This window comes from Neurospora crassa, linkage group VII (assembly GCF_000182925.2).
Source record: "Neurospora crassa OR74A linkage group VII, whole genome shotgun sequence".
Lineage (NCBI taxonomy): Eukaryota > Fungi > Ascomycota > Sordariomycetes > Sordariales > Sordariaceae > Neurospora > Neurospora crassa.
The window spans coordinates 3,252,586-3,268,845 of record NC_026507.1 but is presented as its reverse complement, the minus strand read 5'-3'; the positions used below and the strand labels follow the sequence as shown (position 1 = coordinate 3,268,845).

At 52.8% G+C, this 16,260-nt stretch overlaps 7 protein-coding genes across 7 annotated transcripts; 4 read left to right on the top strand and 3 right to left on the bottom strand.

Moving 5' to 3' along the window:
• Positions 1-82: 82 nt before the first annotated feature.
• NCU02226 (methylthioribose-1-phosphate isomerase) lies at positions 83-1,592 on the top strand. Its single transcript, XM_954546.2, has 2 exons — positions 83-326; positions 397-1,592. Exons 1-2 carry the CDS (start codon positions 185-187, stop codon positions 1,419-1,421), a joined length of 1,167 nt encoding a protein of 388 aa, XP_959639.1. The 5' UTR covers positions 83-184; the 3' UTR covers positions 1,422-1,592.
• A 58-nt stretch (positions 1,593-1,650) lies between these two features.
• Positions 1,651-3,532, top strand: NCU02227 (acetylornithine deacetylase). Its single transcript, XM_954547.2, has one exon. It carries the CDS (start codon positions 1,939-1,941, stop codon positions 3,295-3,297), a length of 1,359 nt encoding a protein of 452 aa, XP_959640.1. The 5' UTR covers positions 1,651-1,938; the 3' UTR covers positions 3,298-3,532.
• Positions 3,367-5,400, bottom strand: NCU02228 (geranylgeranyl transferase type I beta subunit). Its single transcript, XM_954548.2, has 2 exons — positions 4,492-5,400; positions 3,367-4,413 (listed from the first exon to the last, which is right to left on the bottom strand). The coding sequence occupies exons 1-2, from the start codon at positions 5,215-5,217 to the stop codon at positions 3,586-3,588; spliced, it is 1,554 nt and encodes a 517-aa protein (XP_959641.1). The 5' UTR covers positions 5,218-5,400; the 3' UTR covers positions 3,367-3,585.
• Positions 5,401-5,608: 208 nt separating this feature from the next.
• On the top strand, positions 5,609-7,103 carry NCU02229 (hypothetical protein). Its single transcript, XM_954549.2, has 2 exons — positions 5,609-6,035; positions 6,138-7,103. The coding sequence occupies exons 1-2, from the start codon at positions 5,898-5,900 to the stop codon at positions 6,603-6,605; spliced, it is 606 nt and encodes a 201-aa protein (XP_959642.1). The 5' UTR covers positions 5,609-5,897; the 3' UTR covers positions 6,606-7,103.
• A 229-nt stretch (positions 7,104-7,332) lies between these two features.
• Positions 7,333-10,957, bottom strand: msh2 (mutS ortholog 2-like). Its single transcript, XM_954550.2, has 3 exons — positions 10,713-10,957; positions 7,500-10,637; positions 7,333-7,431 (listed from the first exon to the last, which is right to left on the bottom strand). Exons 1-2 carry the CDS (start codon positions 10,734-10,736, stop codon positions 7,848-7,850), a joined length of 2,814 nt encoding a protein of 937 aa, XP_959643.1. The 5' UTR covers positions 10,737-10,957; the 3' UTR covers positions 7,333-7,431; positions 7,500-7,847.
• A 207-nt stretch (positions 10,958-11,164) lies between these two features.
• NCU02231 (tRNA (guanine-N(1)-)-methyltransferase) lies at positions 11,165-12,981 on the top strand. Its single transcript, XM_954551.2, has one exon. It carries the CDS (start codon positions 11,227-11,229, stop codon positions 12,604-12,606), a length of 1,380 nt encoding a protein of 459 aa, XP_959644.1. The 5' UTR covers positions 11,165-11,226; the 3' UTR covers positions 12,607-12,981.
• NCU02232 (DNA primase small subunit) lies at positions 12,657-15,018 on the bottom strand. The gene is made up of 3 exons (XM_954552.2): positions 14,428-15,018; positions 14,174-14,374; positions 12,657-14,110 (listed from the first exon to the last, which is right to left on the bottom strand). Exons 1-3 carry the CDS (start codon positions 14,841-14,843, stop codon positions 12,997-12,999), a joined length of 1,731 nt encoding a protein of 576 aa, XP_959645.1. The 5' UTR covers positions 14,844-15,018; the 3' UTR covers positions 12,657-12,996.
• Between the last annotated feature and the right edge of the window lie 1,242 nt (positions 15,019-16,260).

Genomic DNA, 16,260 nt, shown 5'->3' with positions numbered 1-16,260 from the left:
AGGAATAAGAAGACTATACAATACTTGGTGACATCTCTTCGAGGGCCTCTCTGAAGTCTCTTCTGTTCCTTTGATTATCTCTCCAGCCTATACAGTTTTCTTTTTGGTGTTTCATACACCAAGACATTCGTTTGTTTTTGGTTCCTTTCAAGCCCCAGGCCTCTTTCACTGCAATATCAACAACATGTCTGCTCTCGAAGCCATCAAGTATTCCCGGGGCAAGTTGGAGGTCCTGGACCAGCTGAGACTCCCTCATGAGCACCACTACGATGAGGTCTCCACCAGCGAGGAGGCCTTTGACTGCATCAAGGCCATGAGAGTCAGAGGTGAGTTTATGCAAAGCACTACTCTACACAGTGAAATCAAGTGACATCTGTATTGAACAAAAGACCCTAGGTGCTCCCGCCATTGCCATTGTTGCTGCTTTGGCTGCTTCTGTTGAGCTTCACAACGGCAGCTGTACTGCGACCGGCACCGAGGATGTCATCAAGTACATTGACTCCCGTCTGGACTATCTCTACGAGTCCAGGCCGACTGCCGTCGATCTTGGCAACGCCGTCCGATTGCTCAAGAAGACCGTTCGCGGTGTCAAGACGGAGGGCCTGACGGACGCTGAGGCCAAGGAGGCCATCATCAAGGCCTTCATTGAGGCATCCGAGGAGATTCTGGCCAAGGATCTCAAGACCAACAAGTCGATTGGTGCGTTTGGTGCCAAGTGGCTTCAGGAGCAGTACAAGATCACCGACGACAGCAAGATTACTGTCATGACCCACTGCAACACCGGCTCTCTCGCCACCTCCGGCCACGGCACCGCCCTCGGTATTATCCGTACCCTCCGTGACGAGGGCCTCCTTAGACACGCCTACTGCACCGAGACCCGCCCTTACAACCAGGGCAGCCGTCTGACTGCCTTTGAGCTTGTCCACGAGGGCATCCCCGCCACGCTGGTGACCGATAGCATGGCCGCCGCCCTATTCCGTCTGCGCAAGGCCGAGGAGAACATTGCCGCCGTCATCGTTGGTGCCGACCGTGTTGTTCGCAACGGTGACACTGCCAACAAGATCGGAACGTACCAGCTTGCGGTCCTCGCCAAGCACCATGGCATCAAGTTCATGGTTGCCGCCCCTACCACCAGCATTGACGTTGACACGGAGACCGGTGACGATATCGAGATTGAGCAGCGCAAGCGTGAGGAGTTGACTCAGATCAGCGGCGCTGTTGTTAACGCGGATGGCTCCATCGACACCAGCAAGTCTGTCAGAGTGGCGATTGCTGACCAGAGAATTGGTGTCTGGAACCCTGGTTTCGATGTCACTCCCCACGAGTACATCGATGCCATTGTCACTGAAAAGGGAACCGTGGTGAAAGGAGAGGATGGCAAGTTCCACTTTGAGGACTTGATGCCTGAGAGATTCCAGTAGATATAAATACACATAGACCTGGCGGTTAGACTTGGCGATATGGTTTCGGCGTTGAGTGGCAGGCGTAGGGCATAGGTACTAGAAAATTCAGGGTTTTGATGCTTTACTGGGAAATAGAAAGAGAACGCATAATATTCAACACTTGAGTCGTAAGACTCGAGTATGCTGTGGGTTCAACCAAGGTCGGTGTGCTCGGGAATCAAAACACCGTCGTCACCTGGAGATGTTTGTTTACTTTTCTTGTCTTGGCAGGGCAACGCAGGGGTCGGCGATTGGGGAATCCCCCCAAACAACGCAGGCCTCTCCACTCTTCTCCAAAGTGGAACGAAGCTCTCCCGCTGCCGCATGCGGACCCGGCCGGTGTGGGGTTCGACATTCGCAATTCCCTTGCGGTCACAGCTCGCGACTTGAGATGGAAATATTTGTCTGATAACTTTCAAGTTTCCATTCCAATTCCTTTTTTTTCTCTCTCAGGTTTCCTTCACAAGGACTAACCCGAGGGAAATACCCAGCAACGATGAAAGCAACACCGAACCTTCTCCTCCTTTGGGGTACCTACCTTCTCTCCCGCACCTCTGCCCACGTCATCGACAACAAGATTTACCAACAACAACCACTCATCGTCGATGATGCTTCCATCTCTCCCCTCCAGATCTCTACCTCATCCGCTGCCAACGATGGGCCATCCTACCGCAAGAACCTCCTCTCCCTCCACAAATCCCTAATCGAAATCCCCTCCATCTCTCGTACCGAGCAAGAAGTCGGCAAGTTCCTCCTCGATTACCTCCGTAACAACCTCGGCTACGTAGCCAAGGCCCAATTCCTCGAAAGCGACAAGACTTCCCACGGCTCTGACGGCGATGACCACTCCCAAGGGCGCTTCAACGTGCTCGCCTGGCCCAGCTCGCACAACCTGTCCAGTCCGCGCGTGCTAGTCACCTCGCACATCGATGTCGTCCCGCCCTTCATCCCTTACCACATCAACACCCCTGGGGGATCCGATCAAGTCACGTCCGACACCTTCATCAGCGGGCGCGGCTCCGTCGACGCCAAAGCCAGCGTGGCCGCGCAGATCGTTGCGGTCGAGGAGCTCATCCGCGCCAAGGAGGTCGACCCGGCCGACCTGATGCTCCTCTTCGTCGTGGGCGAGGAGATCAGCGGCGACGGGATGAAGGCTTTCTCAGCCGCTTACAACGATCAAGACGACGCTGACAAGAGCAACAACAACAACAACAAGAAGGAGTTGCCCCGGTTGCATTTCAACGCGGCCATCTACGGCGAGCCAACCGAGAACAAGCTCAGCTGCGGACACAAGGGCCACGCGGGCGGGTTGCTCAAGGCGCAGGGAATCGCGGGTCACTCGGGTTACCCGTGGCTGTTCAAGAGCGCCACCGAAGTACTGGTCAAGGCGCTCGCAAAGATCATTTCGGCGGACCTAGGCAGCAGCGAGCGCTACGGCAACACGACGGTGAACATTGGTACCATTGCTGGTGGCGTGGCGGCGAACGTGATTCCCAAGGAGGCGCAGGCGAAGCTGGCCATCCGCGTGGCGGCGGGCAACCAGACGACGGGCGCGGATATTGTGAGGGAGGCGGTGGACAAGATCTTGAAGGAGACGGATGCCGAGGCGTTCACGATGGAGTGGAACGGCGGGTATGGTCCTGTGGAGTGCAATTGCGACGTGGATGGTTTTGAGACGATGGTGGCGAGCTATGGGACGGATGTGCCCAACTTTGAGGGTGACCATGTCAGTTATTTGTATGGCCCTGGAAGCATCTTGGTGGCGCACGGTGATGATGAGGGCTTGAAGGTTGGCGATTTGGAGACTGCGGTGGAGGGGTACAAGACGCTTATCAAGCATGCCCTTGCTGCTTGAAAATTAGGTTGTTTGTGTTTGATGGGTTTATGACTATGATGAGATATGGATTACGAGATGTTGGATATGTGAACATGCAAGCGAATGAATTCGCAAATCATCTTCATTCTTTACTTTTCATTATAGATGGCACGCCAGTCGCTCAGAGGTATGTATGTACGTATATGTTTTGACCAGTGAAAGCCCATTCCATCCAGATATTCATTCGCTATTAGTACGTTTTTTTTTTTTTTTTACCTCCACGAAAAGTGCAAACTTCAACCGTCATCACCCATCTACAAACCTCAATCAATACCCACACGCTCCAAGCCACTTCGGTCTCTCCCCGCCGCTCCTCAACTCCAACCCCATCTCAACCGTGTCCAACTCCTTCCCCCCATCAACAACACCTTTCCCACCCTTCTCACTGTCAATCAGTTTCCTCCTCGCCCGCTCAATAACCCCCACCGTCTCCCTCGGCACCGCCAACCCCGCATCAAAACCCCTCACCTTGCCCCCTTCCCGCTCATCCCCCATCAGCCCCAAAATTGCCAGCCCAAAAAAACTATGATATAAATCCGGCGGACTCCCCGGGGACTTCCCAAACCCGCCGATCCGGTGCTGCATCTTCTCCAGCAGAAACCGTCTGGCGGCTTCTCTGTCTACCAAAGAGTCCAACCTCCCCAAATTGGCGAGGGCGCCGCCCACCCACCAAAAGTAACACGTGTCTGCTACCTTGTTGGTGCGGCCGTTGAAGGCTACGTGAATCTTGTCGTGGCCTTTCTTTTCGGCGGTTTGGGACAGGAGGCAGAGGAGGTCGGCGGGGGTTGGAGGTAACAAGAAGTTGGGGTCGTCGAGGTCGTCTTCTTGGTAGATGTAGGTGTCTGGGTCCTGGTCCGCAGAGGGGGGAGGCGGTTCGAGGTAGACGAAGGGGCGGGAGGCGAGCCAGTGGATCAGGCCGGGGAGGTCGCGGATGGAGGAGTGGAGGAGGGGGGATTTGTGTGGTACAGAAGAAGAAGAAGATGAAGAAGTGGAGGTGAGAGGGCGGTCGAGAAGGGTGAGGGCTGCTATGGCGCAGTAGGCGTAGCCGGCGTGGGCTTCGTCTTGGGAATTACCGGCGAAACCGCGGTCGTATGTCTGGGGGATGTTGTTAGTCACCCCGACACCAGTAGCTATGGAGGAAGTGAGGTCAAGTGAAATGAAGTGAACACATACCTGACTATTCAAGATATACCTCGCCAACGCCTCCGTGTCGAAATCCTCCACCCACCCTGGGCTTCCCTCCTCCACATCCCCTCGCAAGATCCACCTGATGGCCGTAGCAATGTAGCAGTAGCGCATATCATAGCCGCCAGCAATAAACCGCCCGTGACCCGGCAAATCACTGAGCGCCTCTCCGAAACTTCCATCTTCGCGCTGGAGACTCTTGAGGAAACGCAGCGTCCCCACCCGGTCCACGCCCTCAAATACGTTTTCCCCCGCCGCCTCATCCTCCTCGTCCGCCAAAAGGGCCAGCAGTTGCAGAGCGAACAATGTGGAGGTGATGTTGGCCAAGCCGGCATGATCTGGCTCATCGGAAGTTTTGGTGTTAGAGTTATATGTGTCGTAGCTGTGAAGCGGAAAAACAAGCGAGGATGTGCCGCAGAAGCCGCCGGTGGGATGTTGGTGGTGAAGAACCCATTTCCTCATGGCCCGCTTGTCCTCGCGGCTGATGAGAGGTTCCGGGGTTTGAGGCGTTCGTTCTGAAGGGGGCGGGGTTAGGAGGGTGACTGAGTTGACGATGAAATAAGCCAGAGCCAGGCGGTTGGATTCGTTGGAGAGGTAGACGTGTGGCAAGGGAGCTCGGATGCACATCTTCCAGTATCGAAGATGTCGGAGGACGTCGAGGTAGGGCCATTCCTGCTCGGGCTCCTCCACCTGGGCTTTGTTGTCGTTTTCCATAGTGGTGAGTGTGAGACGCACACCGGGCGACTCCAATTAGATATTAGATCAAGAAGGTTAACTATTTATTATGTAATACCATCTCAAGTCTCATGTGTGTAAAGATGAAGGCGAGTGAGTGTGTGACGTTGGTTCCAAGATGATGATGTTGTTGTTTATGAATCCCGTCCCCCTGAATGAGTGAGGGAGAGGTCAACAGCTCTATCGATAACAAAGCTATAGCTGTACCCGACCCGACCCCACCAGGCCATCAAGGTCGGGTGTGGAAATGGCATGGGGCAGCTGTATGCAGAGGGTTAGGGTAGTGTAAGCTCATTGCAGCTCTCTACCTACAGTACAGTACAGTACAGTACATCGATCTCTCTGCGATACAAGTGCCGGACGTGGGAATGTTCTAGCTTCATCAATTGGTCCCTAAAAGTTTGAAAGCTGTCTTGGATATAAGAACATTTTGAAAGGACAACAAACTAGGCTCTACGACACACAAAACAGCGGATATTATACGTCGCGTCAACGGGCTGCTGGACATTCCATACCTACAGCGACAGACACATCCCGTCTGCGCAGCATCCAGCATCCAGCATCCAACGCCCCTTTACCGCACGCAGCCCAGCCCAATACCATCCATCCTGTCAAGAAGCCGACTTTGTTGAATCGCGACAGCGAACCCATCCGTCACCATGGGGCTCTTATCCGCCAAAACGATTCTAACCTCCATCTGTCTCTTCCACATCACCCTCGCCTTCTTCTTCGTCACCAATCCCGCCACCATTGCCGACCAGGGCGTGGTCTGGCTAATGGGAGAGGCCATGGGCCTGGTACGTTTTTCCCTTTTCCCCTTTCCCCCCCCCTTCCATCCGCTTTGCGCACGCAATAACGATACATGATCCTAACCTTCGTTTGTATCTTCCTCTACACAGCCTCACTCCCGCCACTTCGACACGCAATCCCCGACCGCCGCCTTCCTCGGCATCGTCCTTGGCCTCTGGGGTCTCACCGACCTCGTCTCGCTCTCCATGCCCGAGGAGATCGCCTTGATCCACCACTGGGGCTCGCAAGTGCCCCTGCGCCTGACGTGTTCCTTCTTTTTGACGCTCTACAGCTTCTTCTTCTCGGCTTCGTCTCCGCTGTATGACTCGGCCACCCCTTCGGGGGGAAAGTTCAGCCACCCGACGACGTCGTCTTCGTTTGACGGCCAGTATGCGGCCAAGGAGGTCGCGGGCGATTGGGGCTGGGGAGGCGATGCGCTCAAGAACCGCGTGTTTTTTACCTTTATGTTTGTCGAGACGTTTAGCTGGTTTTGGGTGTACTTGACGTTGAAGGAGGAGCAGGTGGATATTCTGAAGAGGGCGGCGCAGAGGAGGGAGAAGGAGAGGGATAGGTTTTAAAAAAACAGTTTGAGGAAAAGAAGGGGTGGGAGATGGATCTTTACATCCATTGTACGGGGATTAGATTTATCAATAGAGGGGGAGGCTTCTAGGATATCAAAATGGACGGCTGGCTTTCTGGGCAAAGCTTCTGCATATTGGTGACAGGCACGAAAGCAGAGAGTGACGGGATCGGCGAACAGCCCGTCTCGGGTTATCAGTCTCTCATTGAAGAAACGAGGCAGGAAAGTTCAAGATGCGGAGTTCACAGGAGCTGCCGCCTGCCCTTGACAAGCAACAGGTCCGGGCCATCCAAACTTTCACAAAGGCCTCATGGCTCTTCAACTGGTTTCGACCAGACTCTTCAACATAATGACACCGGATCTGGGTCTGGAATTGGAATTCTGTCAAAGTTATCACGGTAATGTGGTACCTTTCCTTGAACCTGGATACTATAAAATCACGGGGGACTTTGTCCGGCCGAGCCTTAGAAAGTCAACTTAACTGGAACTCTGTGACCGCATGATTATAATAACTCTTGAAGAAGCTTCTCGTGTAACGAATGAACTAAGTTTGAGATAGGGGGCAGGTAAAGGTTACGGCATGAGACAAAGATATTTTCACCTGCTGGATGTTTACTTTCTATGTCCGTCTGGGCCAGAAACGCCCCTGGCGAGGGAGCTTGAGGATATGAAAAAGCGTTTCTGGTCCAGACGAATAGTCTGCTCTTCAAATCTAACCTTCGCCCCTTGAACTTCCCAGGTCTTGCTTAGTCTATGTCATCACTGCAGTACACTATAAGACAAAATTCCTGCCGCTGAAGGAATTGGGTAGTGACTCTTCACTTCTACCTATAACTGTTAGTCAACAAATACTGCCAGAGAGAAACACACAATCTCCGAGATGGGACAGTACCTTTTTGACCGTCGGTGTATATATGACTGACTGTCCAGCTCCAGATCTACCTGCCCATTGACATCTTAGGTCATATGTTTTGATCCGTGACTTGTACAAATACTCTGCTCTCGGAACGCCTTCCTTGCCTTGCGGTGTTTAAGTTCCGTCGTACGATTCGAAAAATAAGATCAACACCCAAATTCAGGGCAAACACTCGTTAAACCTGCCACATAGCCCAGTAGCAGTCCCGTACGCCATACTCCGCTCGTAACCGTCCTTACATTTTATAACCATATCCCCCAATTGAAAACATTTTTAACAGTTAGCTCGTCCACCATCACCACTCAGTGAGGCGTAAGCCCCCCTTCACAAAGCCTGAACACTCTTAAAGAACGGATTCCCCAACAACCTCTCATCCTTCTGTACCAACTCCTTCAACCTCGCCACCATCTCCTCTTTACTCATCCGCCCACTCTTCACCTCATCCTTCCATTTCACCAGTACGTCTTTCAACAGCGCACTACCCTCCTCCACGTCCTGCTTGCTGTACTGGACACCTAGACCCCCCCCGTTTTCCTCCTCATGCTTGCTGGTAAAGTCCTCCAGCTCGTCTGCCTTGCGCTTAGCCATGCGCACCACCTTGTCTGGGAACCGAACCAGCTCGGCGACGTGGATACCGAAGCTCTGGTCGCAGATGCCGGGTTCGACTTTGTATAGGAGGGTTACCTCGCGCTTCTTCTTTGCCTTTTCGTCTTCGTCGGTGATTACATCGGTGTCAGTGTCAGTGCCGCTGATGTGCGCCGTAACGTGCAGGTTCTTGACGTTAGGATACTGGTCCGCCAGCGCGGTCAACTCGTGGAAATGGGTGGCGAACAGTGCGAAGCAGCCAATCTCCTTGACGATGTGCTCCGAGATGGCCCAGGCGAGACCAAAGCCGTCGTACGTCGATGTGCCGCGGCCGAGCTCGTCGATGATGATCAGGCTCTCGGCCGTGGCCGACTTGAGAATGTTGGCCGTCTCCAGCATCTCGGCCATAAAGGTCGACACGCCCTTGAGCTGCGAGTCGGACGCGCCGACGCGGGCGAGAATGCTGTCGAAAATGGTTAGTTCTGCTGATGAGCAGGGCACGAAGCAGCCTATTTGCGCCATGAGCGCGATCACACCAATCTGTCGGATGTATGTCGACTTGCCGCCCATGTTGGGGCCGGTGATGATGAGGAAGGACGAGTCCTCGCGCGTGAGGGTGACGTCGTTGGTGATGAAGGTTACGTCGTCTTGGACTTCCATACACGGGTGGCGGGCTTCGGTGAGGACGGTGCGGCCGGTTCCGCGAGGGTGGATCTTGGGCCGGACATAGGAGATGGGAGCGTGGACGGAGCAGTGCGCAAAGGAGACGATGACGTCGAGGTGGGCGAGAACGGCGGCGAGCCGCTCGAGGACAGGGCAGTATGAGGCGGCCACGCCGACGACTTCATTGACGAGACTGCTCTGGGTGCGGTTGTAGTTCTGGGAGAGCTGGTCGAACTCGCGGCGGAGAGCTTGGAGGGTCTTGGTGGTGAAGTAGACACCGTTCTTCTGGGTTGAGCACTCAAGGTAGCGTGAGTTGTTGCGGATGCAGCCAGCCTCGGTGCGGGTCAGACGCATGCACCAGCCGTGAACCTTGTGGTTTTCGAGGAAGATCTTTTTCTCGCGCTCCTGGCCGAGGTCCTCGGCGGCTTCGGCGAACTCGTTGTCCATGTCTGTGCGAAGCCGGTCGAGCTTCTTGCGGATGATGCGTAGGCTATCGTCGAACTCGGGCTTGATAATAAACTCGTGATTGTCCAGGGCGTCAAGGTCAACTGTGGTCTCGACCATTTCCTGCAGCTTAACGAGGCTGTCTGAGAGCTCGCGGAGTTTGTTGGTGTAGACCTCATCAAGCGGGTCGCGGTAGGCTTCATCCATCACGCCTTCGAGGGTTCCAATAAAGCCGGGCAGGCGTATAACCACTTGATATGCCCTCACAACGTCCTCTAGTGTTGCTTTACCACGCTGGAACCGCTTGGACAGCCGATATAAGTCAGGGATGGATCGAAGATGTTCCTCCTGCATTGACTGTCGTAGCTCGGTGTCATTGGCAAAGGCCTCAACCAGTTGCTGGCGCTTCTCAATTTCCTCGGCATTCATCAGGGGCTGCTTGAGCCATTGGGACAGTAGTCTGCTTCCCACAGGAGTCTTACAGTGGTTCAATAACCCATACAGACTCATGTTCTTTGCGCCATCTCTAGCACCAGGCATGAGGTTGAGAGCCTTCAATGCTGCCGCATCCAGCTTCATGAACTGGGCCAAGTCATGCTGGTACAGTTGATACTGGCCAAAATTGGACGGATCATGCAGTATGCCTAGGTACTTGATCAGGGCCGAGGCAGATCCCATGGCGAGTTTCAAGTCGGTTTGTGGGAGCAAGCTGGCAGCGCGCTCATCCTTCAATAGCCGTGACAAATCTTGCTCAATGTCCTTGGTGCCGAACTCGCCCGCAGACCTCTCTGCTATGGCAACACCGCAGTTGTCGATGATCTGCCTCAACTTGGCCAACTCTGGGTCCTTTTCCTTCTCGCCCTTGTCCTGTGTGACGATACACTCCTTGACGCCTAGTTGAATGAGCAACGCTTCGAAGTTGGAGTATAGATCATTGTCGAGGAACTCGCTGACTCCCAGTTCCCGCACACTGGCATCGGCAAAGCACACTCCCACTGTTCTGGCTTCCGAAGCCTTTGCTGAGATTTTGACCGCCAGGATGACGGGCGCTCCCTCGAACTGGCCACCTAGTTCATCCTCCACGTCCTGCAGGTTTCCCGGAGAAGCCTGCTTGACGACCTTCCAGTTCATGCGGCCACTGGGACTGGCCCAAATCTCGATTCGCTTCCCTAGCTTGAACAGAGCTTCACGCAGGAACTGCCGGAATACGGTCACGGTCATGGTAACTGATGGAAGGCCGGTATGGTCGCTTCGACCTAGCTGGCGAATGACGGATGTTGTCTTGTAGACGGTTCGGGCAATGAAGGTGGCATCGTCGCCGTGAGCTGTGTACCAGTCGCCTCTGTCGAAAATCCTGATGGCCTCTTCGCCAAGTTGGGGCAGGGACTTGTAGAAGCGAATGAAGCCATGTTCGTCGTCGACCTAAATACATGAAGTCGGATTGTTAGGAAGTCGTCGACTATGGTCCTTTTTTTCCCATTGGAGCTGTTGACGAACCTTGAGCTCTGGTCTGGAGGACATTTTGGCCAAGCTAGGTCGCTGAAGTTTCGTCCGGTACTAAGGTGGTACAAAACTGGCGTCTCCCTGTTGCTGACCGGCACAGATTCCACAGGAAGAACAGTGGGAGGAGGGCCGAGGTTGCAGTACGGGTGACACCAGGCACTTTTTGCAGAAAGATAGGTGATGCCGCTGGCCTCGGCTGTGTGAGGTGTCTTGGGAGACGCGCCTCAATTAAAAGAGATGCATGGGGGACGCGTCTAGGCAGGGAAAGCCCGGGGGGTTGCCTGTCACATTGCCGACAGCACCTTTCACAGCACAGACCGCCTAAAAATAACCACTAACACAGAGGGGTCTTTCTACGCTAGTTTCTGTCGCCCGCTTCAATTGACATTGACACGCTCCCGTCCGCGGCCTTTAAATCCTTTCCCCACTTAAACTTTTAGCTCGTCGCCTTCCAATTCCCAAAACTCGATCATCTTTCTCGCTCTCTCCATCTTTGTCACCGAACAATATGGCGGACCAAACCCCGCAAGTCGCTGTGGCCCAAACAGAACCTCTAGCAGACACCATATCGACAGCTAATTCAAAGCGAAAGGCGGAGGAGCAGCTAACAAAAGAGATGGTCGAGCAACAACATACCGAGCAGTCGGCTTCCAGCAGCAGCGAGCAGCAGCAACCGACCGAGCAAACCACAACCACCACTACAGACAACGCTCAAGAGCCACAACAACAAGGAGATGGCGACAATGTCGATACCCAAGCAGCTGATGGCACCCCCAAGATCTCCAAAAACCAACTCAAGCGTCTCCGCCGCCAAGCAGCCCACGAGCAATTCCGACAAGAACGCAAGGAAAAGCGCAAAGAAAAGCGACACCAACAACAAGCCAAGAAGCGAGCCCTCAAAGAAGCCGTGGTAGCCGAAGCCCAAGCGGCCGGCCAGGACCCAGAGGAGGCTCTAAAGAAACTGTGCAAGGAGCCGTGGGTGGCGCACCCCGTTCCCGTGGCCTTCATCATCGACTGCGACTTTGAGGAGTACATGCGCGAAAACGAAATTGTGTCGCTGTCGTCGCAGATTGTGCGGTCCTACTCGCAGAACCGCCGGGCCAAGTACCAGGCGCAGCTGGTCATCAGCTCGTGGAAGGGCAAGCTCAAGGACCGGTTCGAGCGGGTGCTGAAGAACGCGCACCTGAACTGGAAGGGCGGCGTAAAGTGCATCGAGGGCGACTTTATGCAGGCGGCAGAGGTTGCAAAGGGTATGATGGAGGAGACTGATGTCAAGGAGGGCATGATTGATCTCCTCAAGCCGAGTGGAAATGGTGGGTTGTTGCTTCCTGAGCCGGAAGCCGAGGAGACGGAGGAGGGTGGTGAGGGTGGTGATGCTGCTGCTGCTGCGGCTCCCAAGCCGAAGCCTGAGGAAGAGGCCGAGGATGTGAACCAGTCGATTGTTTACCTGTCGGCAGAGTCTGACTACACCCTGGACAAGCTAGAAGCGAACACGTGCTACGTCATTGGCGGCCTGGTGGATAGGAACCGCGAGAAGGGCCTCTGCTACGGCCGGGCCAAGGCGGCAAAGGTGCGGACGGCCAAACTGCCAATTGGAGAGTATATGGCGATGCAGAGCCGCTACGTCCTCACGACAAACCAGGTTGTAGAGATCATGGCCAAATGGCTCGAGTGCGGTGACTGGGGTGAGGCGTTCCTGACCGTTATTCCCAAGAGAAAGGGCGGAACCCTCAAGGCAGAGTCGTCATGTGGTACCCCTGCTGCGGACAACGGCGAGGATGATGAAGAGGAGGAGAACGGCACCCAAGAAGCCAATGGTGAGGCTGCAGCTCCCGAGGTCACAGACCAGACGACAGAGCAAGCACAAGATGTGCAAATGTCTGGGTAGAACCGCTGTCTCACCTCCACCAGAATCAATCCTTCGAATGCGAAGACGTGGATGACGGCTCTTTGCTCTGTAGGAAAAGTCCAGTGAAGATCCCCCATAACATCCAGTGGCAGATTAGATGGCCGTTGTATGGTTTAGGATGGCGGGTGCATCACAGGGCATATATACCCAATTATTTTGAGCCGCCAAACAAATACCCTTCTCAGTTATCAAAAAGGGACATGATGTTCCCATGTTCAAGCCAGCCGTAGACCTGCTAAACCTTGGCCTGCAAACGATATCCAGTCCTTACCATACAACGCCAATGACCCCTTACATCACAAGATGCACAAACATTTGACCCAAGCCTTCTATGTTTCCCCTATTCCGACTTTATTTTCAATCCACCCATCAAAACTCCATACTCTCACCTCCTCCTCCTCCTCCTCCTTCCTCCTCTCGTTCCCTCTTCACCTTAACCTCCCTCTCATCCTTCATCAACCCAATCACGAAGCTTCTGAAAAACTCAATATAGCCCTTCAGACTCGTCTTCTCCCAATCCACCACATGCTTCTCCACCTCCTGCTCCTGGCGCCCTTCTTTTGGTTCTGGCTTCTTCCACTCGTCAATCTCCCTAATCAGACTCTGCACCGTCGGCACCCCCAGCGGATCAAAACTCTCTAATCCCCTCTTCACATCAATCGGCACACACACCCTCCCTGTGCCCGGGTGCACGACAAAGGGAGACTTGAGCAAATGATTGAGTTTCTTGGACACTTCGATATCAAGGCGCGGGTACGTGTACTCGAGCACAATATCCTGCTTGGCGTCCAGGAGGGACTTGGTGTCAAAGTTTTTGGCAGTGGACGTCTTGGCCACGCTGTCGATGTCGGCCCATTTCAGGGTGGACGGCCGGTCGGGCGATGAAGCCCACTTGTTGCGCAGGGCGGACACGAGTTGCTTCTGATCCGAAGGTAAAAGGGCGAGGAGCTTCTCTTGCTGGTCCTCGGTGCGCCAGGGGTCTTGGGCCTCAAGCACGTCCGACTGAAAATGCTGCTTGAGGATGTCGAGGGAGCGGACCAAGTGCGGGTGCAGCGGCCGGCGGAGGTTGACTTTCTTGCCGCTTTGCGCGCCGCCCCGGATGACTTCGAGGTAGCCGGCGATGGCGCGTCGCTTCTGGTCGTCTAGCGCCCGCGCACTCTTGTCGCATACCCATGCGTGAGCACCGCGACGACCCGAGTATACCCACATGATGTGCTTGAAGCCAAAGTCCTCGCGCAGAGCCGTGTCGACGACCTTGATGGCCATGGTGATGAATTGCCAGCACTTTTGGCATATGTTGGCTTTGTCGCAGCAAGTACGGATGTCATCGTAGTCTGTCAGATCGATATCGAAGCAGAGTTCCTTGGACAGGGGCCGGAAAGCTGACGAGTTCCGTAGCGTTTTGCGATCGCGGGGGTTGGCTGTGTAGACGGGACCAATTTCGAAACGCGAGGGCATGAGGCGGAGGACATCTTTACGGAGTCTGTTCAGGTTGGTCGGGTTAGTAAGATGGATAGCTGGAAGGGAACCGGATAGACAAACTCACAGATCCGAGGTGGTGAAGGATTGGTATCGTAGGTATGCGTCGTTCTGCAACGTAAAGGCGAATTCACGATGGCCGAAATCGTTGGTGGGTGTTGGGCTGTGGTTAAGCCACTGGAACAGGTATCGCCATGGGAAGAGGCGCTGGTAGAATGTGCGCATGACTTCGGGATCTGAGGCTTCGTGGAGATCAATCTCCATGTCACTGTGCATAGTTAGCTTCTGCTGTCTTGGGCTTGAAATGCATGGTTGTGCTACCTTTGCGAGGAGAGCAGATCGGGCGAGCTTGCTGGCTCCCTCTTTGCTGCCTTGGTAGTAGGGAACTCGTCATCGTCAGAGTCCATCTCATCAAACAGCTCTTCGAGCTTCACTCCTGTTGCCGGTTTGCTCTCGCTCGGCGCACCCGTGGCAGCCTCTGGTACTGGGGTATCCTGATTGTTTGGCGTCTCGGCTTGACTTTCAGCCTTTGACTCTGAGATATGAGTTGTGCCATTTGTCGGGGCGGATAGGACTGCATTGGAGTCTGCCATGTCAACGTCTTCGTCTGCTGGCTGTTGGGCTTCCGGAACTTGGGCCGTTGTGCTCTCAGCAACGGCATCCTCTTGCTCTTGGTCGACATTGGCCATGGGTATCGGCGAGTTCTCTGACTCTGGTGGTGATTCGGAATGAGGCATTGTGAAGGCGCTCGAATACGAAAATAGTTTTTTCTGAAATCGAGTAGTATCCTATCGTTCCGTGAATATCTGGGAGTGTTTGGTCGGGTAAGGATTGCCTTTCTTTTTTTCTTTCTTTTTTTTCCAGTGTTGATTTCACGATTCATGGAACAACCTCAATTCAGTAATAGTCGCGTCGTAAAACCGCGGTACGCGTAAAGCACTTGCAGTGGAGCGGGGACCATGCAGAGGGGCGGGCAGGCATGCAGGGGTGCACGCTGACAACAACTGCAACCTCCAACGTCCACTGACGGCCCGGAGGGGGTGTACCTTATATAGTAGATAGGTATTAAACCCTAACCCTTCATTTAATGACAATAGGTAAACTCATGATCAAAAAATACTGTCACCTCCCCCTAATGCCTAATGCACCCTATTTATTAATATCTTAATACCAACCTTCTAGAGTGTATTCTACTACTAAACTTTAATATTTTTTAATGATTCTTATTGCAAATGAAAGGCTAGAATCTAATTTAATATTTGGTATACCAGCCTTTATTCCTTCTGTAAGCCTCGAGGCGTTTGGGCATTAAGTTGATAAGGCCGTTAATGAAGTCTTGAGGGATGCGATTCTAAATGCTAATAAGTATTTCTCTAATTCGACGCTTATTTGCTTCGTTCTCCGTTAGTAAATAGAGTTCTGGGAATTCTTTTTTCAATATCCTCTTTATTTTATTCTAAACGTACTCAATGGGGTTTAAATCCGGGCTATGAGTAGGATGCGCTATATACTAGATACCGTAGTCTTCCAACCAATCTTTAGTTTACTTCGAAGTATAGATTCTCGCATTATTTTAGAGAAAAAAAGTTCCCGGACGATAATAAGGAGCTAATCCTTACTCTAAAACATCGATATAAGAATTAGAAGTATACCTATTCCTTACTATAGTTATATTACAGTTTATAATAACGAGGTTTAATTATCTACCCTTCTAAATTATCTTCTAAACTATTAAAATAATAGAAGCTTTAATATAAGCTTTAAAATTAATTAATCCGGGTTTAAATTTATTTTAAGGCCGTCGAAATACTGAATTATTGGGCTAATTGGGGGCGTTCTAGATAGAATATTTATTAGAATAACTTCCCTATATATTTTGGTAGTTAATAGTAAGGTAAGAAAAATTTGATAAAAAGATAGGCCTACCTCCAATAAAACTTCCTTTTGATAGCGAAATTCCTTAGAATGCTCTAATCTTTTTTTGGCATCGTCCTTTGAGAGAGGAATCCTCTTTATTGAAATTTATTTTCGTCGATAATCCTTCCCTAAAATCTTCTAGATAGTATTCTTAGTAACAATGATACTACTCTTATTAATAAGGGCTCTCCAACTTATCCGAGGGCTCTTTTTGACTATTCGATGGATATATCGCTT